Source organism: Apodemus sylvaticus, chromosome 14 (assembly GCF_947179515.1).
Source record: "Apodemus sylvaticus chromosome 14, mApoSyl1.1, whole genome shotgun sequence".
Lineage (NCBI taxonomy): Eukaryota > Metazoa > Chordata > Mammalia > Rodentia > Muridae > Apodemus > Apodemus sylvaticus.
In genome coordinates this window covers 87,477,668-87,500,992 of record NC_067485.1, presented here as the reverse complement: position 1 = coordinate 87,500,992, position 23,325 = coordinate 87,477,668, and the positions used below count along the sequence as shown (strand labels likewise).

The following is a 23,325-nucleotide window of genomic DNA, read 5'->3' as shown; positions in this document are numbered from 1 at the left end:
GACTGGGAAGATCTAAACCATCACCCAATTCCTTTAATACACATAAGCTTTTTTGAACACTGTGTTTCATTATGTAAGTTTTAGCTTATTCACTAGTTCAAATAATTGGTCCATTTCATCTAGGTTAAAATTCTGGGAAAAATATGTTATATATCATATTCCTTTAATTTTGGGAAACCCATGATCAGTAATAATGTCTGGAATTATTAATGTTCTTTTCCATTTCTTAGTTAACTACGGTTAACTAGGATCAATTTTATTATTTTTTAAGATAACAAACTTTTGGTTTCCTTGTATTTCTCTCATTTTTATTAATTTTTTACTCTATTTTGAGTGTTTTTATTTCTACTTTAGATTTACTTTATTCCTAACTTCTTAAAAACATTTAGATTTTAATTTATTAATTATATTAATTTCTTGTTTTTCAATGCTCTAGATTTCTAAGCACTGCTTTTTACTCATCTCAAGGTTGGTCACTTGTAATTTCATTTTAGTTCAAAATACTTTTCAGTGTTGTATGACTTTGATTCATGTGTCACTTAGAAATAATATACCGAATCTCCAGGTTTGTCCATCTGTTTACATTAATAACTTCTAGTTTAATTCCTCTGTGTCTTGTGAGCATAGTTTATTTTGCCTTTGTATCAACTGTAATAGCTTCTATGACTGAGAATATTATCTGTCTCGGAATATGTTCTGTGTCAACTTAAAGGTGGAAAGTGTCTTGGTGTCTGTAGTACTCTGTACCTATAAAATCCAGTCAATGGATGCTACTGTCCAGTTCATTTATGTCCTTCCTGATTTTCTGCTCCTGGCTCTAACATGGCAGCGTGGGGCTGGCATGTCCCACTCTCACAAAATGCGCCATCCATTTCTCATTGCTGCACTTCTTGCCTCTCATACAGGGATAGCTTATTGTTACTCACCGATGAATTAAGGGTGCGCGGTCTCCTTTCCTCTCTTGCCTATTCTGTGCTCTCAGTCCTTGTCCCCGAAGAATTTTAACTAGGATTACAATACTTGCTTTCTTGACTTCTTTCATTTATAACTGAATATTAAATGGCGATCTCTTGTTGAAAACAAGGGCTTGGGTCTGTATTTTTAATCCACTCTGAGATCTTTACATATTTAGATTACTGATATTTATGCTATTGATAGATATTTGCATATTAGTAAGTATATTACCATTGCTTTATATTTTTCTTGCTTTACACCTATTCTCTGCCTTTTCTAGCACTGTTTTATATAACCCCACTTTCCTCTCTCTTACCATGCCAATTATACTTTACTATAACTTTTGCATAGTCACCCTTGAGTTGACAACATACATTTATAATTAATCCAAGCAGGCTTTGAAATCAGAAAATACTACACCTTATAGGTGGTGTAAGGACTTCATTAAAAATTATTCCTCAAATTTTTGCCTGTCATTTATTTTACTGATACATAAGCTATAATTACTATATAGGTTAATTACTCTTAGGTCAATTAAAATACCTCATTTTGTCCACCATTTACTCTTTTTTGATGTTTTTAATTGAAATATAACTACATCACTTCCCCCTCTTCCCTCTCCTCTCTCCAGCCCCCTTTCCCAACAACTTTCCTAGAACCCATTCCATATCTCCTTTCTCAAACTGACAGCTTTTCTCTGTATTATTGTTACATATGTGTATATACAAATATATGTGTGCATGGATACATAAAGACAGGTATAGATCTTGTATCTGTGGCTCAGGGAACAGGAGGTAGAAAGACTGTAAGAGTCAGAACAGGAAGTCAGCTGTGAAACAGTCTCTCCTAGAAACGGCTGCATAAACAATGCTGCATAAACAATGCCAGAATGGCAATATCAATGCACATGTTAACACGAAAGGGAAGCTTTTCACAGGGCCTCACTCCTAGGAAAGAACTTGTAGGCAGTAATGACTGCTGGGAGAAGGAAAGTTAGCCTCTGGAGCTATTCTTGAGTTTATCAGATCTTGAGTATTAGGCTTTCCAAATGCCTGTTTACACTATTCATTTACAATTCTGAGTCAACAGTATCCCTATGATTTCAATTATTTGATGAGTCTAGGCAGACTCCTTAGCTTTCCTTAGAATGCTTTGGTATTTTTTTTTTAATGAGGACAAGCTTGAAAGCTTCTTAGTGACTTACAATCTAATAACCAATCTCTATATTCTTGATCTCAGTCTTTATTATTTTCTCCTTTTTGTGGAGTTAATTTTTCTTTTCTAATGTCTTAAGGAAAATGTTTACCTTTTTTGTTTCCTGAGATCTCGTTTTCCTAACATGAGTATTTGACACCAAATTCTATCTAAGTACCATTTCTACTGCATACTGCACATTTTGAATCAGGATCTTTTCTTCATGTCTATAATCCAACAACATGTCATTAACCTATTTCTGCTTAGAATAAGAAATCCACTCCAATCCTACCAATATGGCATAGGTAACCAAATTACTTTCACTTTCTTTAGTGTGGAGTCAATAAACCCTCGTGTTCTTTTAAGTGCATCTTCTGCATCTTCTTCCAGAACATGTGAGTCCCAAAACAATGCCCTTGGAACAGAACACTTAGTGGATGCAGCAAAGTTCCTACTTGCAGTATTCAGTGTGGAAGCTGTTGATCTTAAAATGCTGCTAGTCAGGTAGAACAGAATTTTAATTTAATCTTCCCTTGTTGAAAATTAACTGACCATATGTATATACTGAAAACCACACCATCCCTTTACAGATGTATTGTCACCATTCTGGGGATAGTAAATAATATGTACAGTCTAATTCAATGTGACTATGTACACTCTTGTCTAATAGCCCCAAGTATTCTAATGTAATAAGGGATAAGCATGTTTCTATTACCATCAGTAAGGAAGAGATTGAGTTGTCCAGAGAAAGCACAGGCCATGCACTAAGAATCTCCATAAAATCAGTGAAACCAGCTAGCTTAAGAGAAACCTTCAACTAGAAAATTAAACTTCAGGATAAAGGTAGAGATTGTTCTAGGAAGCTCTTTGATAGCAAAGGTGGTATTTGCTACATTTGGCCTAAGCAAAGGGCTCAGTATACACAATCATTTCATACATGTGTTGAAAGAAGTAAAGGAATGAAAAAGAACAGAAAAGTAAGATACAAGTTTATCCCTAGAAACTAAGTGTACCAAAGCTCACATCATGAATGGGGCAGTGGAGGATGACAATTTGAGAGGTAAATGTCAAAGCTCAAGTTTTATTTCATAGTATCTCTTAGCTTTTAAAAAAGTGAAACTAGAAAAAAAATCTGTCACAATAATTGTTAAACTGACTCAAAAAGCTTTTTAATTCTTAACTATTGTAAAACTTGAAATTTGTTAATGCTTAATGTTCATATTCACAGTATTAAAAAAAATTAAGTAGGAATAAATAAGATGTATCAGTAGATCAAAGTGCTTGTTGCCCAAGCCTGGCAGGCTGAGCTTAAGTGTCCGACCCCTGTAACTGTAAAGGAAAGAGGAGACTACAGACTCACCTTCTGAGCACCACTCCCCACCCATCACAAGCACTAGAGAACTCTGTTGAACAGCTGCTTTAAACCCAACACTTTACAAGCAGAGTGCACTTGTCACCACATGCCATCACAAGTGTGAAGCTTCTAAACTCAAACAAACATACAAAAATAAAAACTACCATCTACTCATGAAAGACTGAGAATTTAGAAGGGGAGCAACATGCCAGTATCATTCTGAAAACACAAGAGCTTCATGATCTCCCCAGAAGGATGAAGGTCATTCTAGAGATGCCACCAGTTCTGTTCCAGATTCAGTTGCAAAGGAGACCAGCTGAGAGTACCTGATCTCATTAGCAATGCAAAGCAAAAACAAAACAAATATGCACACCTTTAATCCCAGCACTTGGGAGGCAAAAGCAGGCAGATTTCTGAGTTCGAGGCCAGCCTGGTCTACAGAGTGAGTTCCAGGACAGCCAGGGCTACACAGAGAAACCCTGTCTGGAAAAAAAAAAAAAGTTTATCAAGCCAAATGAATCATTCATTCTAAGCACATTAGAAAAAAGCATCTTGCATTTTACACTTTTTTCTCTTTTCTCATTTTATTTTTTTCTGAAAACATCAACAGCAAAGCCCTGGTCATCACCAATTCAATAGTAAGCAGGATACAGTGGCCATGGAGCACGTAGCCTGCTAAAGAGAAATGGCTTTGTTTTTCTAGGCCTCCTCCTGGAGCACAAGGGTCAGTCGAGAGGACCCGGTGGCTGGGGAGGAAGTGTGGAGTTAATGATACTTGCAACCTTCTTACTAGAAGGCACAGGTCTTAATTCTGGACTATTTTTCCCCCTGTGGGTTTTGGGACCAATCATGCAAACTCTTTTATCATCCTGTATGAATCTGAGGCGAGGAGGCTGCACGCTGTTCAAGGCTTAGGTAATATCTTATCCAGACTAATACAGAAGAGGGGAAGAGCCCCTTCCCAGACTGCTTCTATTAATTTACCTTCCCTCTTTTCTGCGTTTCTCATCTCTTGCTGGCTCAAGGATCCAGGGTGCTGCTGCTGTGGTCAGAATCCCACTCTAGCCTCACCTCTGGTGGTCGGTGGTCACTATCAGAGGCTGCTTCATGATAGGATAGACTGGCAAACTTGGTTAGCAGAACCCTAGTACCTCAGAGGGTGACTAGGAGCGGAGCCTGACTCATGCCTGTGAAAGAGCCTAGGCTTCACCGGCATCACCTGCATCCAGGGGAAGGGCCACTTTCACAGGCTATTTGTATGGGACAAGTTTATGTTCTAGGAAGGTGACTCTGACTGCAGGAACAGGCCACACATCTTTGGACAAACAAGTCAGGAGAGCGTGGGGTTGAGACTAAAAGGCCTAAACTAGGAAGGAAGAAAGATTTAAAGACTTGTCAGGCCCAGAAAAGTGGCTCGGTATAACTTAAGATTTTGAAATAAATCTGACAGATTTCTTAAATAAAAACATAGGACATCTAGTTAAAATGGAATATCAAAAAAAAAAAAGAACAGCATTTTACTTTTAACATTGTTGTCAGTCTTGTTTTTTCTTTTTTCTTTTATTAGATATATCCTTTATTTACATTTCAAATGTCCCCTTTCCTGGTTCCCCCCTCCCCTGAAAATCATATAAGCTATCTCCCCTTCCCCAATCAACCCATCCCTCACCCCCTACCTCCCCCCCCCCGCTTCCCTGTCCTGGTATTCCTCTACACTACAGCATCAAATCTTTTTAGGACCAGGGGCCTCTCCTCCCTTTGGTGTCTAACAAGGCCATCCTTTGCTGCCAATGTGTCTGGAGCCATGGGTAACACCATGTGTACTCTTTAGTTGATGATTTTATCCCTGGGGAATACTGGGTGACTCATATTGTTGTTCCTCCTGTGGCACTGCAAGCCTCTTCAGCTCCTTGGGTCCTTTCTCTAACTCCTCCATTGGGGACCATGTGTTCAGTTCAATGGCTGGCTGAGAGTGTCCTCCTCTGTATTTCTCATACACTGACAGACCTCCCTGGTGACAGCTATATTCAGCTCCAGTCAGTCTTTTTTTAGATGTCAACTTAAACCTCGAGGTTTTCTATTATGAAGTTTTGATTATACAAAGAGGATACTGAATGTAACTAGAAATGAAGCTCTCTCATTTAGGCTTCATAAAGATAGTAAATTACCTAACAGTCTGACTCAATGCATTCTAAATGTCCAATAAATACCTTTATAGGCATTCATTTTCTAGATTTAGGTGCCCCCTACCTCCAATAAGTGCCTTTAAAAGAGCAGAAGTATACACATTATTAAAGAATTATCGATAGGAGTAGTGATTTACATTTGAAACCTCAACACTCCCAAGCCTGAGACAAGATGGTCACAATTTGGAGCCAGGATGTCTGACAAGAACTAAAATGTTAGCACCCCTGAATCATGTGGCACTTCACTCTGATTGGGGTTGCAATCAGTAGTAGTAGTAGTCAGCAGAACTACTACTAGGGCTTGATGCTTTGCCATATTATATGAGTTTGTGGGCAACCCAAGCTAAACTATTGAAAATTCATTATGTAGACTTATGGATTTTGAAATAATATAGAAAAATATAGTCAATAGGAATTAAATTTGCTACCATATAGGTACCTATATTGACTGCTAATTAGTTCAATTATCTATAAGGTAACAAATATTTCATAGGTAACATAATTTGATCACTGAGCAACCAAAGCAGCTTTACTAAAAATAGTCAGAGCCCTTGAGACCTCTCAAGGAACTAGAGGCTCTTTTCTTGCAAATAACCTAAATCTTCCAGGTTAGCTCAAGAAAAACAAGATCTACTCGGAAATTCTAAAAAGATAACAATAGCAGTAGAATAAAACGAGCTACTATCTCACTTCTTTTTAAATTTTTATTTTAAATATGCTTATCTATGTGCGGGCACCTACACATGTGAATGCAAACGCCTGCAGAGTCCAGAAAAGTCGGTGAGGAACAAGAAAGCACAGTGGGAAGAAGTGAAGAAAATAATCTCCTAATGAAAGTCTTCTGTGCTGTGCCTGTATGAATAAAAATGGTCCCCATAGGGTCATAAGGAGTGGCACCATTAGGAAGTGCAGCCAATGGAGGAAATGTGGACTTTTTGTAGGAAGTGTCATTACAGGGTGGGCTTTGAGATCTCTGAAGCTCAGGCCAGACCTGCCGATCCCTGTGTAGAACTCTCAGCTCCCCTCTCGTCATGTCTGCCTGCATACGACCATGCTTCCCCACCACGATGATGGACTGGGAGCCAGCCCAAATTAAATGTTTGTCGTTAAAAGAGTTGCTGTGGGGCTGGAGAGATGGCTCAGCAGTTAAGAGCACTGCTCTTCCAAAGGTCCTGAGTTCAAATCCCAGCAACCACATGATGGCTCACAACCAGCTGTAGTGAGATCTGATGCCCTCTGCTGGTGTGTCTGAAGACAGCTATAGTACACATGGATACTTAAGCTAGAGCTTCACCTATGCGGTCTAAATGTCCTAAGCTTGTGCCTCATAGCCAATGAAAGGCACACCCAATTCATGCATGGTGAACCAAGTACAGTGAGTCTAGAACCCCCATACAGTTCCTTACCTGACCGATAACGTTCATCTCGAGACCCTGAGGATCTTCGGCGGTGGTATCGAGAAGCTGAGGAAGGAGTGACAGGTGCCCGTCGCTCTTGAGGCAGAGCTTGGTCCACTCCTAAAATAAGGTAAAACAGCAGGGTGAGTGTGAGGCTGTTCTCAAACTCTAAGCTAAGGGAACTTAGTTACAAGAAATATTTAGTCATTACATTCCTATCACCTAATTGACCAGAAGCCTGGGAGGGGGAGATGTCACTCCTGACTGTTCAAGAGGAAGGTAGGACATATGTAAGGCAAAGTCTCAGAGAAGTTCTTCCAGTTGTGGGCAGGGTATAGACAAGTGTTCTTTCTTGTCGTAGAGTCCACCAAAGCATGGAAGAAGCATGAAGCCCAAGACATAGGAGGAGGAGGAGGAGGAGGAGGAGGAGGAGGAGGAGGAGGAAGAAGAGAAGGAGGAAGAGGAGGGGGAAGAAGAGGAGAAGGAGGAAGAGGAGAAGGAAGAGGAGAAGGAGGAGGAAGAGGAGGAGGAGGAGAAGGAGGAGGAGGAAGAAGAGAATGAGGAAGAAAAGGAGGAGGAAGAGGAGGAGAAGGGGGAGGAGAAGGAGGAGGAGAAGGAAAAGGAGGAGGAGAAAGAAGAGGAAAAGGAGGAGGAGGAAAAGGAGGAGGAGGAAAAGGAGGAGGAGGAGGAGGAGGAGGAGGAGGAGAAGGAGAAGAAGAAGAAGAAGAAGAAGAAGAAGAAGAAGAAGAAGAAGAAGAAGAAGAAGAAGAAGAAGAAGAAGAAGAAGAAGAAGAAGAAACAGCACATTTCGATAGATAAAGTGTGACTAAAGTCAACTTTAAAACAAACATTATAGATTATTTGCATGTAAATTTGGTAAAGGGGAAGTTATCCATATGTAGCATCAGCTTTCAGCTTTTGTTATTCCCAATTACTAATTCACCAAAATCTTGCTTCATTTAGTGCTAAATATATGAACAAGATGTACTTGAGAGCAGCTTTTATGCATTACCAAAAATGTTATCTTAGTCAACTTCAAAGACAAAAGCTGACACCCATATCTGCCAATCAAACTAGCACCCAGTAACACAGTGTAGACAAAGCTTGGTAGAATGGGAAGGAGTCCATCTCTACAGTTCAGACACCAAGGACTTGCTCCCACTGAGTACTAACAACGGTGTTTCTTTAGAAAAGACCACTGATAACTAGAAGAAAACAGACGTAAAACATGAGCTATGAAAAAAGTTAGTGCCTGTGTTTGGGTAACAGACAACTGGCTCTCCCATGAGCCTGGCTCAGCATTCCTTACGATAAGTCAACCTCAGGGAGCCAAGGAGCTCAGCCTCAGGCTGACACCTACACCTGGACGAACAGTGTGGCCCTTACAGCAGCAGGCTTCGCTCCACCCACCTCGGTTTCTACCTCTTCCACAACTGTGTTGAGATGATGAACCAACAAACTTGTCCAAATGTGATTAACATAGTCCCAGCTGATTTGCCTTTTAATAATTCTGGGATTAACATGTAGACCTTTCTCTTCATCGTCATGCTTTCAACGTACCAATTTGTGGATGCTTGCAAAACACCCCAACTGAAAATCAAGATACAAGCAAACCCTTCCCATACTTTTCCTCCCCTCGAGAAAAAAAAAAAAATCACAACCTAGTAATATTTTTTCATTTCATCTTGTTTGTTTTTCATTGAAGTATATGTGGAGACCCTTTCTCCTCTAGCCTGGGTCATTAGACCTGTGGTGCCATTAGGATCTCTTTCATCCTGGACTTGCTTTGGTTTAGCATTATTTTAGGTCACTGGTTCCTCGAATCCTTCCATGTCTTTCTTCTCCTCATCTTTTAAAGAGGCACAAGTAGCTGTTTCGGACAGGATAGCAGAGAAATAACACATGGAGGTCTAGAATGTCACAAAAGTAGTCTTCCTAGTGTAACTGGCGCGGGTACTGAATATTCTAGGAATTTTTAACTTTATATTTACTTGCTGTCTTTCATTTTGCTTTTCCCAAAAGTGCATAATTATGATACTGTTATCTTTAAGATAATATTTTTATTGATTCTCTGGGAATTTCACAACATGCACCCCAATCACACTCACTTCTTAGTCCTTACCCTTTGCCCTTCCATTCCTCCCACCTTTATGACCTCCCCCACCCAAAAAAATAAAAATAAGAATAAAACAAAGAAATATAAAAACACGTCCAGTTTGTGTTATTCATATACCCATTTGTACACAGTCAAAACTCTCAGTGGCCTGCCCTTAAATAGAACTGAGCACTTTCCCTCCTTCATCCCTACCTGAAGACAGCGATTGTGAAGAGCCTCACTTCAGATAATCTATCTGAACTATTTTTCTTTACACTGTCTCTTCTGTAACAACTTTCATAATTTCCTCTTTATTTTCCCTTAAGGAGCTGAAAGTCAGTTCTCTTCTTGAAGCAGAACACTAACAGATCTCTTTCAGGTAGATTTTTTTTTTTATTTGGGTTGATTGTTTGCCCCTGGAAGAGGTCCCAACTGTCCTGTGCCTTGAGGAAATGCCTCTGTGGCTGAGACTGTTTTCAGGACACTGTAAGCACTCTGACACAGTATCTTTAACTGCAGGATGTGCCTGCTATGCCCAGACCTGGAGCCTTCCTTAAAGCACACATGCCCATGAGGACGGGGCAGTTTCTTTCAGGTCCTTGTGGAGGGATACCCACGATTCTAGCTAGCATCCACGTGTAATGGTTCTCACTTTGCCTCTCCTTCACATTTTAGCACTTGTCATTGTTTCTCATGTTCTCTTGTTACACACTGACAAGCTTTTTGAAACAGCCTGAAGAGCAGCAGAAGTAAACACACTTCCAAGTTGCCAAGTTCACCAGCTGTAAATCTCAGTACTATGAATACAACTTTCCTGTCTTAGTTCATGAAAGTAGTTCTTCAGAACTACTTTCACCCTTTACCACTTCTTGAGATCCATAGTATAAGAGTCAAAGACTACTACCTAGTTTATTGATGAGTCTTCTATGGATATTATCAGTGAGGTAACTTTGCATGCTTGCTTGTATGGATTAAAAATGCAGTTTTGAAAGAGAAATCCATACAGCTAGGCAGAAGAGCTCCACCAAGCTGCCAGTAACAAAACATACTTTAAAATAGTTGAGTCAATATCGAATTCATTGTATTTTATCTGACTTTGTTCTAACCATGATTCAAAATGGTATATTCAAACAGGAAAAAAAACAACAATTGAGTATTTAACTCTATAGAACTGAACAGGTCACGATAAGGTCACTCGCACTCATTCTCTTTCTCCAGCACAAGGCAACTGACCAAACCTTGCTGCTGAAGCAGATGTATCTTCAGCAATAAAAGTACAAATAATTAGCCAAGCAGTTTAGGATTCACCACTGGGAAGAACTCACAGTCATCAAACATTTAGTTTAGGGAGCCATGATTGAAGACCTGTTCTCAAAAAGCCACGGACACCATGTTCTTATAACAGGAAGACTACCGAGAGGAGGGTAACATGGGCACTGCGAAAGAGGACATCATGAGACAGAAAGGGTGATAGTCCCCAACACCCAACAGTCAGGAGCATAAACCATTGATTCTCATCCATGCGAAAATACGCCTCAACCCTGAGTCCCTTCTCCTACAGTATTTATTAGGCACTACAGCCAAGCCATGAGCCAAGTCAGCTCACGAACCCATGAGAATGAAGGACAGGACCATATAGATGTCAGAAAAGCATGGCTAACAGTTTAGAACCTTTCATCCCACCTGGCCTCGAAGCTTAACGAATGGCTCTTCCAACACCTGCAACCTCGGTTTCTCACTTTCGTGTTCTAAGTGAGCACACCCTCTTATAATAATATAAATAGCAACTTAGGACCCCCATCTTCATTGAGCTATATTCACACCACTCTCTGACAATGAGGTAAGTTTTTCTTCTCTTTCATGACCACAAAATTTGGACATGTTCTATTCAAATGTATTGCTAGTAAATTTGGTAGAGAAAATAGGGGTCCGATCTGTCCTCAAGTCCTTTTCTGTACCTACACAGTAAGGCAAACCATGTCTTTAAAATTAGTTTTCAGAGAGAACCCCCTGTTTACAATATTATATGCCTATGCATAATTGGATGTGCATAGAATTTAAATTACATGCTGCCAAACATGGTGGAGAAATACTTTAATCCCAGCACCCAGAAGGCAGAGGCAGGTGAATTTCTCTGAGTTTCAAGACAAGCCTCACCTACACATAGTAAATTCCAGGCCAGCTAAGACTATATGGTTAGACCCCGTCTGTCTGTCTATCTGTGTCTGTCAGCCTGCCCCCCATACACATATCAGATACATTATGAGAAGGGACATAAACAGTAAGCAAAGACTTACAAAAACCATTTTGTTGATTAAAACAGAAAACCATCCATTACACCCCTAGTAACCAAACTCTTCCTTTCCTTAAACTCTGTAAAAGGCCACAAGCAACAACAAACAAAAAGACTTTTGAACAGTTCCTTACTCACTCTCAATGTTTCTTATATGTACGATCCCTTTCCTTTTGAATAGTTTCCTCACTACTCCACAGGCTTTGTAGGTTTTTTATTTCATCACTGAATAAAAGAACAAGAACCTTGATATTCCAGATACACATGCCCTGGTACCTGTAATCTTGGGCAAATTCTTTAACCTTTCCAAGGCCTGGCCTTTCCATCTGTATTTGAAAACACTAACAACAGGTAACACTGTAAAGCACTAGTGTAAGGACTTAATTAGAACCAGGAGATGAGCTGTTATTTCTGCCATTTTGCTGTTGAGGTTAACACAGGAAACTTCAACACTGTGCCATACTTGTTAAGTTCTTCTCCTTCAGAATCACCCCTGCATCTGTGCTAGGGGCCTCTCCCAGTTGCTTACAGACAGCTCTCCTCTAAGCACAAAGCATTCTGTATTCCCCACTTTCTGGCTCTGATGACCATAGCAAAAAGCAGCAAACTCATCCATGGAACACAGCTCCTCCAACTGTAGCCCACCTTCCTCTCTAGTTCAATCTTCCCGGTCAAACAGAAATTGTGATTCTTGCCAACTCTGGCAATTTTGCTCACTAATTTTGCTCTTTAAATGTCTCACCTACCCACCAGATTTGGAAATATGAAGACAAAAGTAAGAAAAGGCTAGATCATTAAGATTTCCCCAATAAAAAGTCCCATTATAGTTGTTGTACCTAACCCATCCAACCATTTCATATGACTAAACACTGAAGTTTATTTCAGTGAAGTATATTTCATGCCTTTCAGATAAACACTAGATATCACTATCAATCTCCATGGTAACCCAAAGAATAAGGTACAGGTGGGCCACTGTCTAACTTGAGACTCAATAAGTTAGAGCCAATAGGGCAGGACAGAGTTACTCAAGAAAAGATATTCAAGCATGGGGGTAAGGAGTTCTGCCTAGAGACTTTATTTCCAGAATGTCCAAAACTGCTTCTCAATCAAGTCCCACTGTCTTCTACTGTTTCAGCAACCTCTGGATAACACAGCAGCCCCTAATTTTACTGTAACTATAAATTAAGAAATTATCTAGAAAGTAAAAAGTACTTGTGGTATGGTTAGATAAGACATTTTCTACCTTTGCTTTGCACTAAAACAGATAAGGACACCACAAAATGAAAAACTAAAACCTCATTCTGAGCACCTTAGTACCTACCCTACCACACAAACCTTATTGTTCCTTTCACTGTTGCTTTCACTGTTATTTCCTTCTTATCGTCTTTGAACACAGCTACTGCACAACATCATGCATCTGTCTCGCAATCATCTTCCTATTATAGTATGTTGACAGGAGAACTCATGGTAAATTATGAATCATCTAAAGCCTGTGACAATTTGACATTTTCATTAAATGTCTATCCTGCTATACTTGTTTGTTTTGTTTGTAGTGCTTAGAATTTAACCAGTGCCTGAGCATGCTAGGTGAGCAATCTACTCCTCAGCAACATCCCCGTCCCTATCTGATTGTGTTCTACAATACTGGACAAGATACAAGTCTACTGTCGGGCCTAGAACTTCAGGTTGTTGTATTCTCTCTTATGACTCAGATTTTTCACACACAGACACAAAAAAATACATGATCCAGTCATAACTGGCACCATCTTTACTGTTAGGTAGCTAAATTCAATTCATCTTGAGTCCTAGGATGCTGACTGGACATTGGTTTAGTGATGCTCCCTTGTTACTACTGATTTTCTAACAAGAAACATAACTCATTAAAAGTCATTAAAAATAACAGAAAATTCTGCCATTCATGAGATAGAACACACATCATAGACAACAGAGTAGTAGCGTGTACATGGCTCACCACCAACAAAGCTCACTTAGATCACAGAGACGTTCCCTTTACTGCTGAAATGTCCTTTCTCTCACCATTCAAGATGGAAAGGATGCCTAAGTCTCAGACCAGAATCCCAGCTTTGAGTTCTTCTCTCCCACTTTTCAGAGAGGTAGCCTTGTATCTCACCTTCACCGTATATTGACTCATGGCACAACGTGCCTCCTCAACAAAGGGAACTTGTCTGTACAGTACTGTGTGCCCTTCAGGTGAAGGAAGTCACGTGTGCCACCAAACAGCATCACTGTCCAGAGACCAGTTGAATGTAAGTTATGAGGGTAGATTTTTGGGGCAGAATGAAGCAGAACCAAACCACCTGCCACTGAGGAAGCTCAGCACTCTTTCACTCAGACACTGAACGTAATAGTAACAGGCTCAGGCAAGGAGTCAGACAGCTTTAATTTCTAGAGAAAAAAGCCACAAGTGTCAACTGGCTTGCCTTTATACCCTCAAATCAAAGACCAAGCTTTTCATTTTCCATGCACCCAATGAACAAAATTCACCAACCTGACAACTCTACTAATCACAGACAACTTTTCCCATCACAATCTAGCAAAGCATCTTCAGCTAGATTTTAGATAAGGCCATCTCCATATTGGCTACACAAAACAACAAAGTGAGTCACTTCATGTAAAGGGATTCACATCAGAGCAGCTAACTTCAGTGAAAACATCAGATACTAGACTTTGCAGACTGAATTGTATAAAATAAATAGAAATAACTGACTAGAATGTGCTAGAGTCCAAAATCATGTAATCCTCTGCCACTTCTGGCACTGATTAGCACTAATGTGTCCAATTGGGATTTAGACTCATCCAAATCAGATAAAATCAGAACTGTCACCACTGATAGTAAGAGAGACCTGGTATAAAAGGCTCACACAAAAACACTGTGACACCTAGATACTGAATGTTTTGGCACTAAACACTGGCTACAGCAGTTGTTGGGGATGTTCCTTGATACTCTAGTGGCAAGGCTACAGTGGACAGCCTTGCCGACCTCCACTGGCAGCATGGGAGTTCAGTGGGCACAGGAGTGGGATGAGAGAACACAGGTCCAGGAGAAAGCACCCACTGCCTGGTGTAGGGACTAAGCAGCAAATTCGCACTGTCAACAGGTCTCACATGGTAGGTTTATTAAAGGGAAAGAGTAAGAGGGCACAGGCTCCCTCTGGGAGGGGGAAGGAAAGAAGAGAAGGACATCAGGGCATAATACATGTGCAGGACAGGCAACAGAGGCAACAGTGGGACTGTGTCCTCTCTGGGCAGGAAGTGATGTATATTGCTGTCCTTTTGGGCTGACTGTGAAGGTACCTGATCGTCCCACTGCTAAAAGGTCCCCTGGGGCTAACGATGATTGCTAACACCTTGTTCTACCTCTTCCTGCTATGTTCAAATTCTGGAACTGGGTGTGCACTTGCCTGCAAGTGGGTTGTGCTCACTGTGTGCAGGAGATGAGAGGTCCTCAGTTAATTCATCTTACTATTGTGGAGTAAGGGACAGAATACCAAACTATAGCTGCCTAGGAATATTTCACAAATAGATCATAGTAAGACTGGGACTGAGGGTCGTCCCAACCAGAAGGACCGGGTGAGAAATCCTTCAACAAGTGGCCTTTGAACTGAACATTAAACAATGCTTAGTACAGGCAAAAATGAACATTCCCAGGATTCCTAAAGTGGAAAACAGCAAGCATGGCCATCTGGGAAGCCAAAGTCAGGCCAGGGCAATAGGAAGTACAATAGCTGGACAGGACTGTTTGACCCACTCTGCACATGGGATCATCTATGGTCTGCAGTAGTAACAAGAAGGGCCCATAAATTCTCATCAAGAACAGATGCTGTGCCCATGTGAACCCTAGAAAGCTGCAGGAAATACAAGAATCTTAGCAACTGTCTTTTGTTAGTCTAATTCACGTACGTCTCACACCAACTCAACCCATAGCCTTGAAGCTGGGCATGAATTTATTTGCTGCTAATGATAAATACAGCCAGGTGAGCTCAGAATACTGAATTTGCAGAAGCAGCTCCATACCAAGAAACATTTCATGACTGCCATGTAATAAGTAACACCTTGCATATTATAAGATATGAGATATAAGACTCATACATATTATAAGAAAGGACGTGGGGTATTTGGATGGGGGAAATTTTACTATTTACAGTCACATTGAAATTTTGTTGCTTTTTGTTACCAAGTAAATCTTCTAAAAGTAGCAAAGACTCTCTATACATGCTACAGTGTGTTATAGAGACTCTTCCAAGAATAGTGTTAAGTAATTTATTTTCTTTTTGTCAATTTGATCTGGTTTTGAGGGTAACAAAGGATCATTTTGAAACAGGCATTTTCTTACTAAAAACTAGAAGTGTCAAACAACTTCCCTTAAGCAGCACTTTCTCTTGTAAAATATTTTCCAACCTATTATTTCTTCTCTATAATTCTCATTTTCTTTTTAGCTTCTAGTACACTGTTCCCTATCTGAATTGAGGTGGGCACTCAACAATATGCCCAACCAAGAGAAGCGATCATCCTCAGGTATCACTACAGTGCTGATCCGAAGACACTGTCCTGAGTATTCTCATCAGGAAGGAGCCACAGCCTGTCCTGCCAGGATTCTAACTTCACCTATGGCACTCTAATCCATAACCATACGCCCCACACATCTCAGAAATATTTTTGGAATACTTCCTATGGAAATCTTAACATTTTATCTGGTAAATAAAAAGATTTGTTCAACTACATGCTCCCTACAGTAAACACTAGAACAAAGATAAAAGAAGAAAGACTTCCCAGGCAGCTGGTCAAAAAAGAGTTCCCTAGGCTGGAGAAATGACTCAGAGGTTAAGAGCACTGGCTGTTCTTCCAGAGGTTCTGAGTTCAATTACCAGCAACCATATGGTAGCTCATGACCATCTAAAATGAGATCTGGTGCTCTCCTCCGGAATGCAAACAGAACACTGTGTACATAATACATAAATCTTTATTAAAAAAGAAAAAGGAATGGAAAGACCATCTTCATGGATATTTTAGAAACACCTGCTTTCCTCACTCTCTTCCCAAGTCCTGATGCTGAATGAAAGTTCATGCAGCAACAACGTCTCAGAAGGAGGTTACCTATAACAGCGTTTCAGAAGGAGCTTACCTATAACAACGTCTCAGAAGGAGGTTACCTATAACAACGTCTCAGGAGGTTACCTATAACAAGTCTCAGAAGGAGGTTACCTATAACATACTTGTGCTAGAAGTGGGGGAGTTTGAATGAGAATAGTTCCCACAGTCTCGTATATAGTCAACAGAGGCATAAGCCAGAACATGTACTGTTTTAGGAAGGATTAGGAGGTGTGACCTTGTTGGAGGAGGTGTGTCACGCATGAGACTTGAAGGTTTCTACATCTCATGCCAGGCTCCCCTGCCTGACTTCTACCCCATTCTCTGCCTGCAGTGCGGGGTGCAAACTTTCAGCTGGTGCTCCAGTACCACGCCTGTCTGCTCCCTGTTGTGACAGTCATAGACTAATTCTCTAAAACTCTAAGCAGGCCCCTAATTAAACACTTCATTTGTAAGAGTTGCTTTGGCTTGGGTTTCTTCACAACAACAGAACAGTAACAAATCATTCATCCTAAAATGTGACACCCTTTTTTCACATCACAGGACTGAATGGAGCTCATGTTTATGGGAAGGTAGAGGGACAAAGCAGACAACACAACTTAATACACATTTCTGCATTCAGTCTTTATTACATTTCCATCAGGAATTCTAAAACACAATCTACAACTAGCACTCAACTCTGTCACATACTACTTAATTCTCAGTCCATTTCAACAAGATCGTGGTAACTGTCAACAAGGTCACTGGGAAGACAAACGTAGACAAAGCTGGGAGATAGCTGAGACGGCTGCTTAGAATATGGAAGCTCATTTCAATCTTTCCATGTGATTGGTTTGCTGTGCTAGGGATCCAGCCTGGGCCTCTCCAGCACTCAGCCATAAGCTACAACACATTTCAAAGCAATGCACTCTATCAGAGGGAAAACCCAAAACATGCTCTATTAATCCAGCTTACAGATACATATGCTCCTGTTTTAAATGTACTTATTCTACTAAAAAGTACATTGAGTCATCTTCTCCTTCTTGAATTTCCTAAGTGCAAAAACACAGTTCAAAGTAAGTCTGACTTTTCAGAGGGACCCTGACCTTGAAACCATCTACTTGAAGATCACTTTCGTTTTTCTACTTAAGAAAACTAACATCTTGATCCTTGGTGATGGAGTAAGAAACCATGCAGGTTTCCATGTCTTTCCCTTTATCATATCTCAGGGATAATTACACATTCTCCGCCTAGGAAATCAGGCTTTAAGCCAGCAGTGCAACGTTAAGGGGTTAAAATCTTAACACTGGACATGCATCCCTTTTTAGGGTCTTCACACTGAAAGTGTCAGCTGACCAAGAATTACACACAGAACACTGTAAGTTAACAAGAAATATAGAAAGGACCCTGATTCTGGAACAGTCAACATTCATGCATGCAAATTCTGAGCTTAAGTACCAAGGTAGGTATTCTCTTTGGGGACCTAACCTCTTTGTCCTTCAGTGCCAGCCCTATACTTTGGGGAAAAGGACTTCCAAAAGTGTCCTTTGCCCAAGGGCTGGTCTCTCTCAGGGATGCAGGGCTCACCGAAACGAAAGTAAAACAGAGGCCGGTTCCCCGCTGCACTGGCCGCCCGCTCCCGGGCTGCCGCTTCTCGGATGTCGCACACCCCGATGTGGGCGGAGCGGAAAGGTCTCCTCGGCACGCCTTCCCCGGGCTGCAGTCTACACCGAACCACCGCAGCTCCATTCGCTGCTGTAACAAGTTGAAAAAAAACTAATTAATTCAGACTTTAGTTTTTTTTAAATTTGTTACAGCGCTGAGCAGAGCTGCCGACCCCATGCAGAAACAGAACACAGACCACCAAGGCTCCAAGGCAGATACCCTCTGCCTCCAGCCAGTCCCAGAGCAGTGAGGGCGACAGAAATGTCTCAGGTAGGCCAGTGCCCTAGCTTCACTGGGGTTTGGTTTGACAAACAAATCAACATCCAACAGCATCTATTGACCAAGCAGCCTTCCTCAAAGACAGGGCAGACACCCACAGATATCAGCGCGTGACCGTGACCGTGACCGCCGGGAGTGACATCGAGGGACAATCACAGCAAGGGGAGGCAATGGTGAAGAAATACCTTCCCCGCCAACACTTTCCCTTAGGTCTTTTACCAGCCTATTTACTTTTTCTTCTTCCAAATAAAACCATGCTTTTTGCCTTCACATGCCAGACCACAGGACATCAATCCCTAACACACACGAGACCACTTTTACATCAACTTCCTTAAAAAAAAAAAATCACATAAAAAGACACAAACAAAAACCAAAATCGCAGAACTACAAGCACAGCAGACTCTTGATATCAAGTTCAGTAGCCACAGAGATTTGGTTTTTTTTTTTTTGTTGTTTTTTGTTTTTAATGCCATGCCAATTCTACAATCCTGGGATTCAATAGTCTGGAGACTAGAAATGGGATGTGCACGCATGCATTTTAAGCTTGGTAGGTTTTCTGTCCTCCACAGAAAGTGCAGTTTCCGTTTCTGCCTTTAGCACTTGTGGTACTAGTCTTTTACCTTCAACATGGATTTTGCTCACACTCGGGTGGAGCAGTTCCTAAAGCCTAGCAAAAACTCAGCGGTGCTCTCCACAGGAAATGAGCTAACCCAGGAATCCACACGGAATGCCAACGTATCTCCGTTTTCTTAAAACCTGTACAATCCAACTTCAGTGCAGGAATTCTCCAAAGCCACAAATGTAACAGTAGTGGCAGGAAGTGGACTTTGTACTCTACAAGTAAGTACCAGTATGCTTATTTTACTGGCACCCCTAAAAACACCAAACCTTTATAATCATGCTCTCCAACTCAGGTTATCACAACATTTCCTAATTATTGCAAACCTTCTATTAATTTAAATCATAATCAATTGCAATAATTAACTCACCAAGTCAAAAAACCTGTTTAAACCACAAATTCTCCTATTTTTATGATTATAGTGTTTCGAAGAAATCAATATAATATTGATCTCTATCTACAGATGAAATATCTATTAAATTATATCAGATATTATTATAGAAAAGACATATATGCCTTCAATTTTCACAAAATCTATGAGTAATTATACAAAGAAGTTGGTTTTGTGGAATGCAGGTATCAAATGTGCACTCCTCGGGCAGATTCCACAGTCAGAGAAAAGCCTCTTTCAAATGTGGCTATTATCTCTTAAACTAGACAACTAATACTATTCAAGGCTTACGTACTTGGAGGCTGGGGAAGGTAGGCTCCAATTAATTTTGACCTCTTCTTTTCATATCCCTTTTGTGTAATGTCACCTGAAAGAGAACGGAAAAAAAGAAACCATTCAGAACAGCTTCAATGGATAAAGTTGGCCATTTAAAGAAGTATGACAAAATATACTGACACTTGTAACTATCTTTTATTTGCTTTATAATTAGAGATTTATAACAGAACCACTGTATATTATTTAATTTTCCTTTACCCTCAAAAAATTATAGTACTCATGGTATATATGTATATGTTTATATATATATATATATATATATATATATATATATATATATATATAGTCATTTGCTCAGTGCATGTTCATCTCTGGCCTTCTGGGTGCATTTCTACCCTGAGGGTCCAAAATTAGATCTGTGCAAATTTCTTCACATTTGCAGGCGCACAGAGCCTGCTCAATCTTCGGGAGCTCTCATTAACTTAATCAACAATAGATTGCACAACTGTCTGGGCTGGAAAGCTAGCAACACCATTACAGAGAAGCATCGCCTTTCATTAATGAGACTTTTTTTCCTTCCTAATCAGGCATGTAAGTCATAAGGACTGCTAGGGTATATTTGGGGGAAAAATGGCTAAGACCAAAGAAAGCATTAGATAAAACCAAGCAAAAGAATAGGGGACCCATAGAGATGTAAAAGATGGTCATTGTTTAAATACAAATTCAAATGTTAAAGTCAAAGATACATACACAAAGCCAAAGTCAGACCTTTTCCTAAGGGTTAGGTCAGTTAGGATACAGGCAAAATAACATTAACATGTACTAGTGTTTCCTAATTGTAAGCTCCAAAACACAGTGCTAATTTTACCCTTTGTTTTTAAAAGAAAAAATATACACATGCACACATTCATATGCATACACGCATACACACACACACACATCACAGACTTTGTCTTTGAATTGGGGCCAGTATAAAATTGATATTGCCCTTTAATTTTCTGAGGGTGTCTCGTATTCTCACCTACGTCTTCAAAGAGAAAAGATCTGAGCTTCCATATAAACAAACAAACCAAAGAATAATTAGTACTGTATGTCGACAAGTTGGTAAATTAGCTTATTCTAATGATATGTGCTTGACTATGGTCAAGTGACACTACAGGTTTGAGGGTCGATTCTACCATTCAAAGCTTGTTTGACACACCTTTGTTTAGGTTAAAAAAAACAATATATGATTAGTATTAAAACATGAACCATAGAAGAGTAGAGAAATAAGGAATACACATTCGCTTATCAATTGGTAAGTGGTTTTATGCTAAGTATATTTTATGTCATCATTATGAAAGAAGGGATCTGTGTAAATATTACACAAAGATTAAACTAGCATGTCTGACTACACTTTTCAACCATCATCTGTATATCACTGAAGCTGTTGCATTAAATCTTGAAAATTCCCCCAAACCGCACCTCTTGACCACAATGGCCACTATAGGTATGTCAGCACGCCATGGAACATTCTTGTAAGTGACCAGGAAAACAGGGGAATGAAGGAATGGATTATAGGATAGCTGTGAAATTGCATTTTGCCCCCTTTCTACAGTTACTTATACCTATAATACAATAAGATATAAAGAAATGTTTGGCTTTGAAAAAAAATAACAAAGGTTTGTAAACAAAACAAAATCACTAGTGTGACTTGAGAGCAAAAGACTATGACCAGTACTCAGAGAAGCACACCTCAACATTTCTGACAGGAAAAAGGAATGGGTTGGTCCCTGGTGCCTCATTCCTACTCAGAAAAGGCAGAGTCTGTGGCCCCTGGAAAGAAAAGCAGAAACAACTTCCCACACATATGCATAGATTCTTGAGAAATACCCAAAAAGACTTATGAAGAGCACTGCAGAAACAATTGCTTTAAAGCCTGTCTTCACATGGGACATGGTAACCTTGACTAATAAGAAACAGCTTTTATTAACAGCAATCATTCTTTACATATAACATTATAACTGAAGAAGCTAGTTTTCATGTTCATCAGAATGATGCATAATCCATCTTGCCTCTGGCTGAGACAAAACCCAATCCACAGCCTGGATTAAATTAAAGGGGAAAGGCAGGCCCATAAGAACACGAGAAGGAGTAAGAAGAACAAATAAGGCTACTCGTGGAAAACCACAGGAAAGAGGACCTCGCTCGGGTCTCAGGCAAAGTGCCATATTGCACTTTTCAGCTACAGCGCATGTCCAGATTGAGGGGCTGCTTTGACAATCCTACTATCAAAATTCTAAGTCCTGGTAAACCCAGAGTCATTCCACACGTTGATTACACCCAGAATTCAGCCCAAGTTTCATTAATTTCTCAACTGAACATTTAACAACTAGAAGAAATTCTTCTTTAATTTCACTTTAGGCCAACTTCAAAGGAAATGAACTTCGAATGCTGTCTTACTTCAAAATTGGTGTTATTTTGAACAGTTCCAAAGTCCCTGCTTTAAGGCTAATGAGATCTAAGGATATTTTTCTCCTTTAGCCCTGAATTCTCCCCTACACACACACACACACACACACACACACACACACACACACACACACCATCCGAGCATTTCTATATAGGATACTGAAGAATTCAAGGTGACCACCATACCTCCAAAGCTTGGGAGTATGAAGGAATGCAATGCAGAATGTTTACCTGTCACTCTCAGTACCCACACAAGGGTCAGCAAACAGACACAGAAGACAAAAGAAGCTCTCTCGTCTATATACTTAACAGGTTTTAGTGCCTGACAGTCTGTTCCATTATCTATGTCACTATGTTACCTGCAAAGCCACATCTATATAGTAGGTGGCTGTTAAAGAAAGTTCTGAAATGCTGTGTCCCAAATATCTTAAACGATCTTCATTCCTAACTGCAACTAATTTTTGAAGAGGAAACCAAGTCACAAATGCTATTTATGGTTCTTGACTCAGATGTTGGATATAGAGAAAGACATATCCTTAACACTAAAGCTTATTTCTTTTATAATCACACCTAATAATTATCATGCTCTGGCCAAAACCAGGGTAGAAAATGACCCCAGAAGAGACTGTTTGCTAGTAGATTCTTTCCTAGGTCTCTAAATGTCTCTGTCTAGTCCCATCTCTGGAGAACAACCCTGCAAACAGTTTCCTGTCAGACTCCTTCCAATCCCTACCCGAGGAGGATGGCACTTGCGTGCTCTAGGTGTCCACAGCATAAATGAAGATAATCCAGTTTCCATAGGGCCTTGGACTGATTCACTTGTCCATTATCCATTTTTGTAACATATTTACCTGTGGCTTATCCTGAACACGAGAGTGTTAAGCTTTTGTGAAAGAATCCATGTCTTACAGAATTCAGCCTTGACCCCTATATTTTCCCACTCAAGGACTATGAGTTGATCAATTTTTCACACAATAAGAGATGGTGAGAAACACCAGTGTCTATCTCTGACAGAGCTATAACTGGCAGCAGCAATACAGACAATTACCACAGACATGGGGGATACTAACTGTTTGGTAAGTG

The 23,325-nt window shown here is 40.2% G+C and overlaps 1 protein-coding gene across 2 annotated transcripts in view; it reads right to left on the bottom strand.

Annotated features, from left to right (window-relative positions):
* Positions 1-23,325, bottom strand: part of Dip2c (disco interacting protein 2 homolog C) — a 409,010-nt gene that overhangs the window by 181,090 nt on the left and 204,595 nt on the right. The window contains exons 2-4 of one of the 2 annotated variants that reach the window (XM_052157069.1): positions 19,811-19,882; positions 18,149-18,316; positions 7,095-7,205 (exon numbers count right to left, since the gene is read on the bottom strand). In XM_052157069.1, the coding sequence (XP_052013029.1) occupies positions 7,095-7,205; positions 18,149-18,316; positions 19,811-19,882 (351 nt within the window). The remainder of the gene's footprint in view (positions 1-7,094; positions 7,206-18,148; positions 18,317-19,810; positions 19,883-23,325) is intronic. The other variant, XM_052157070.1, reaches the window with a different exon arrangement.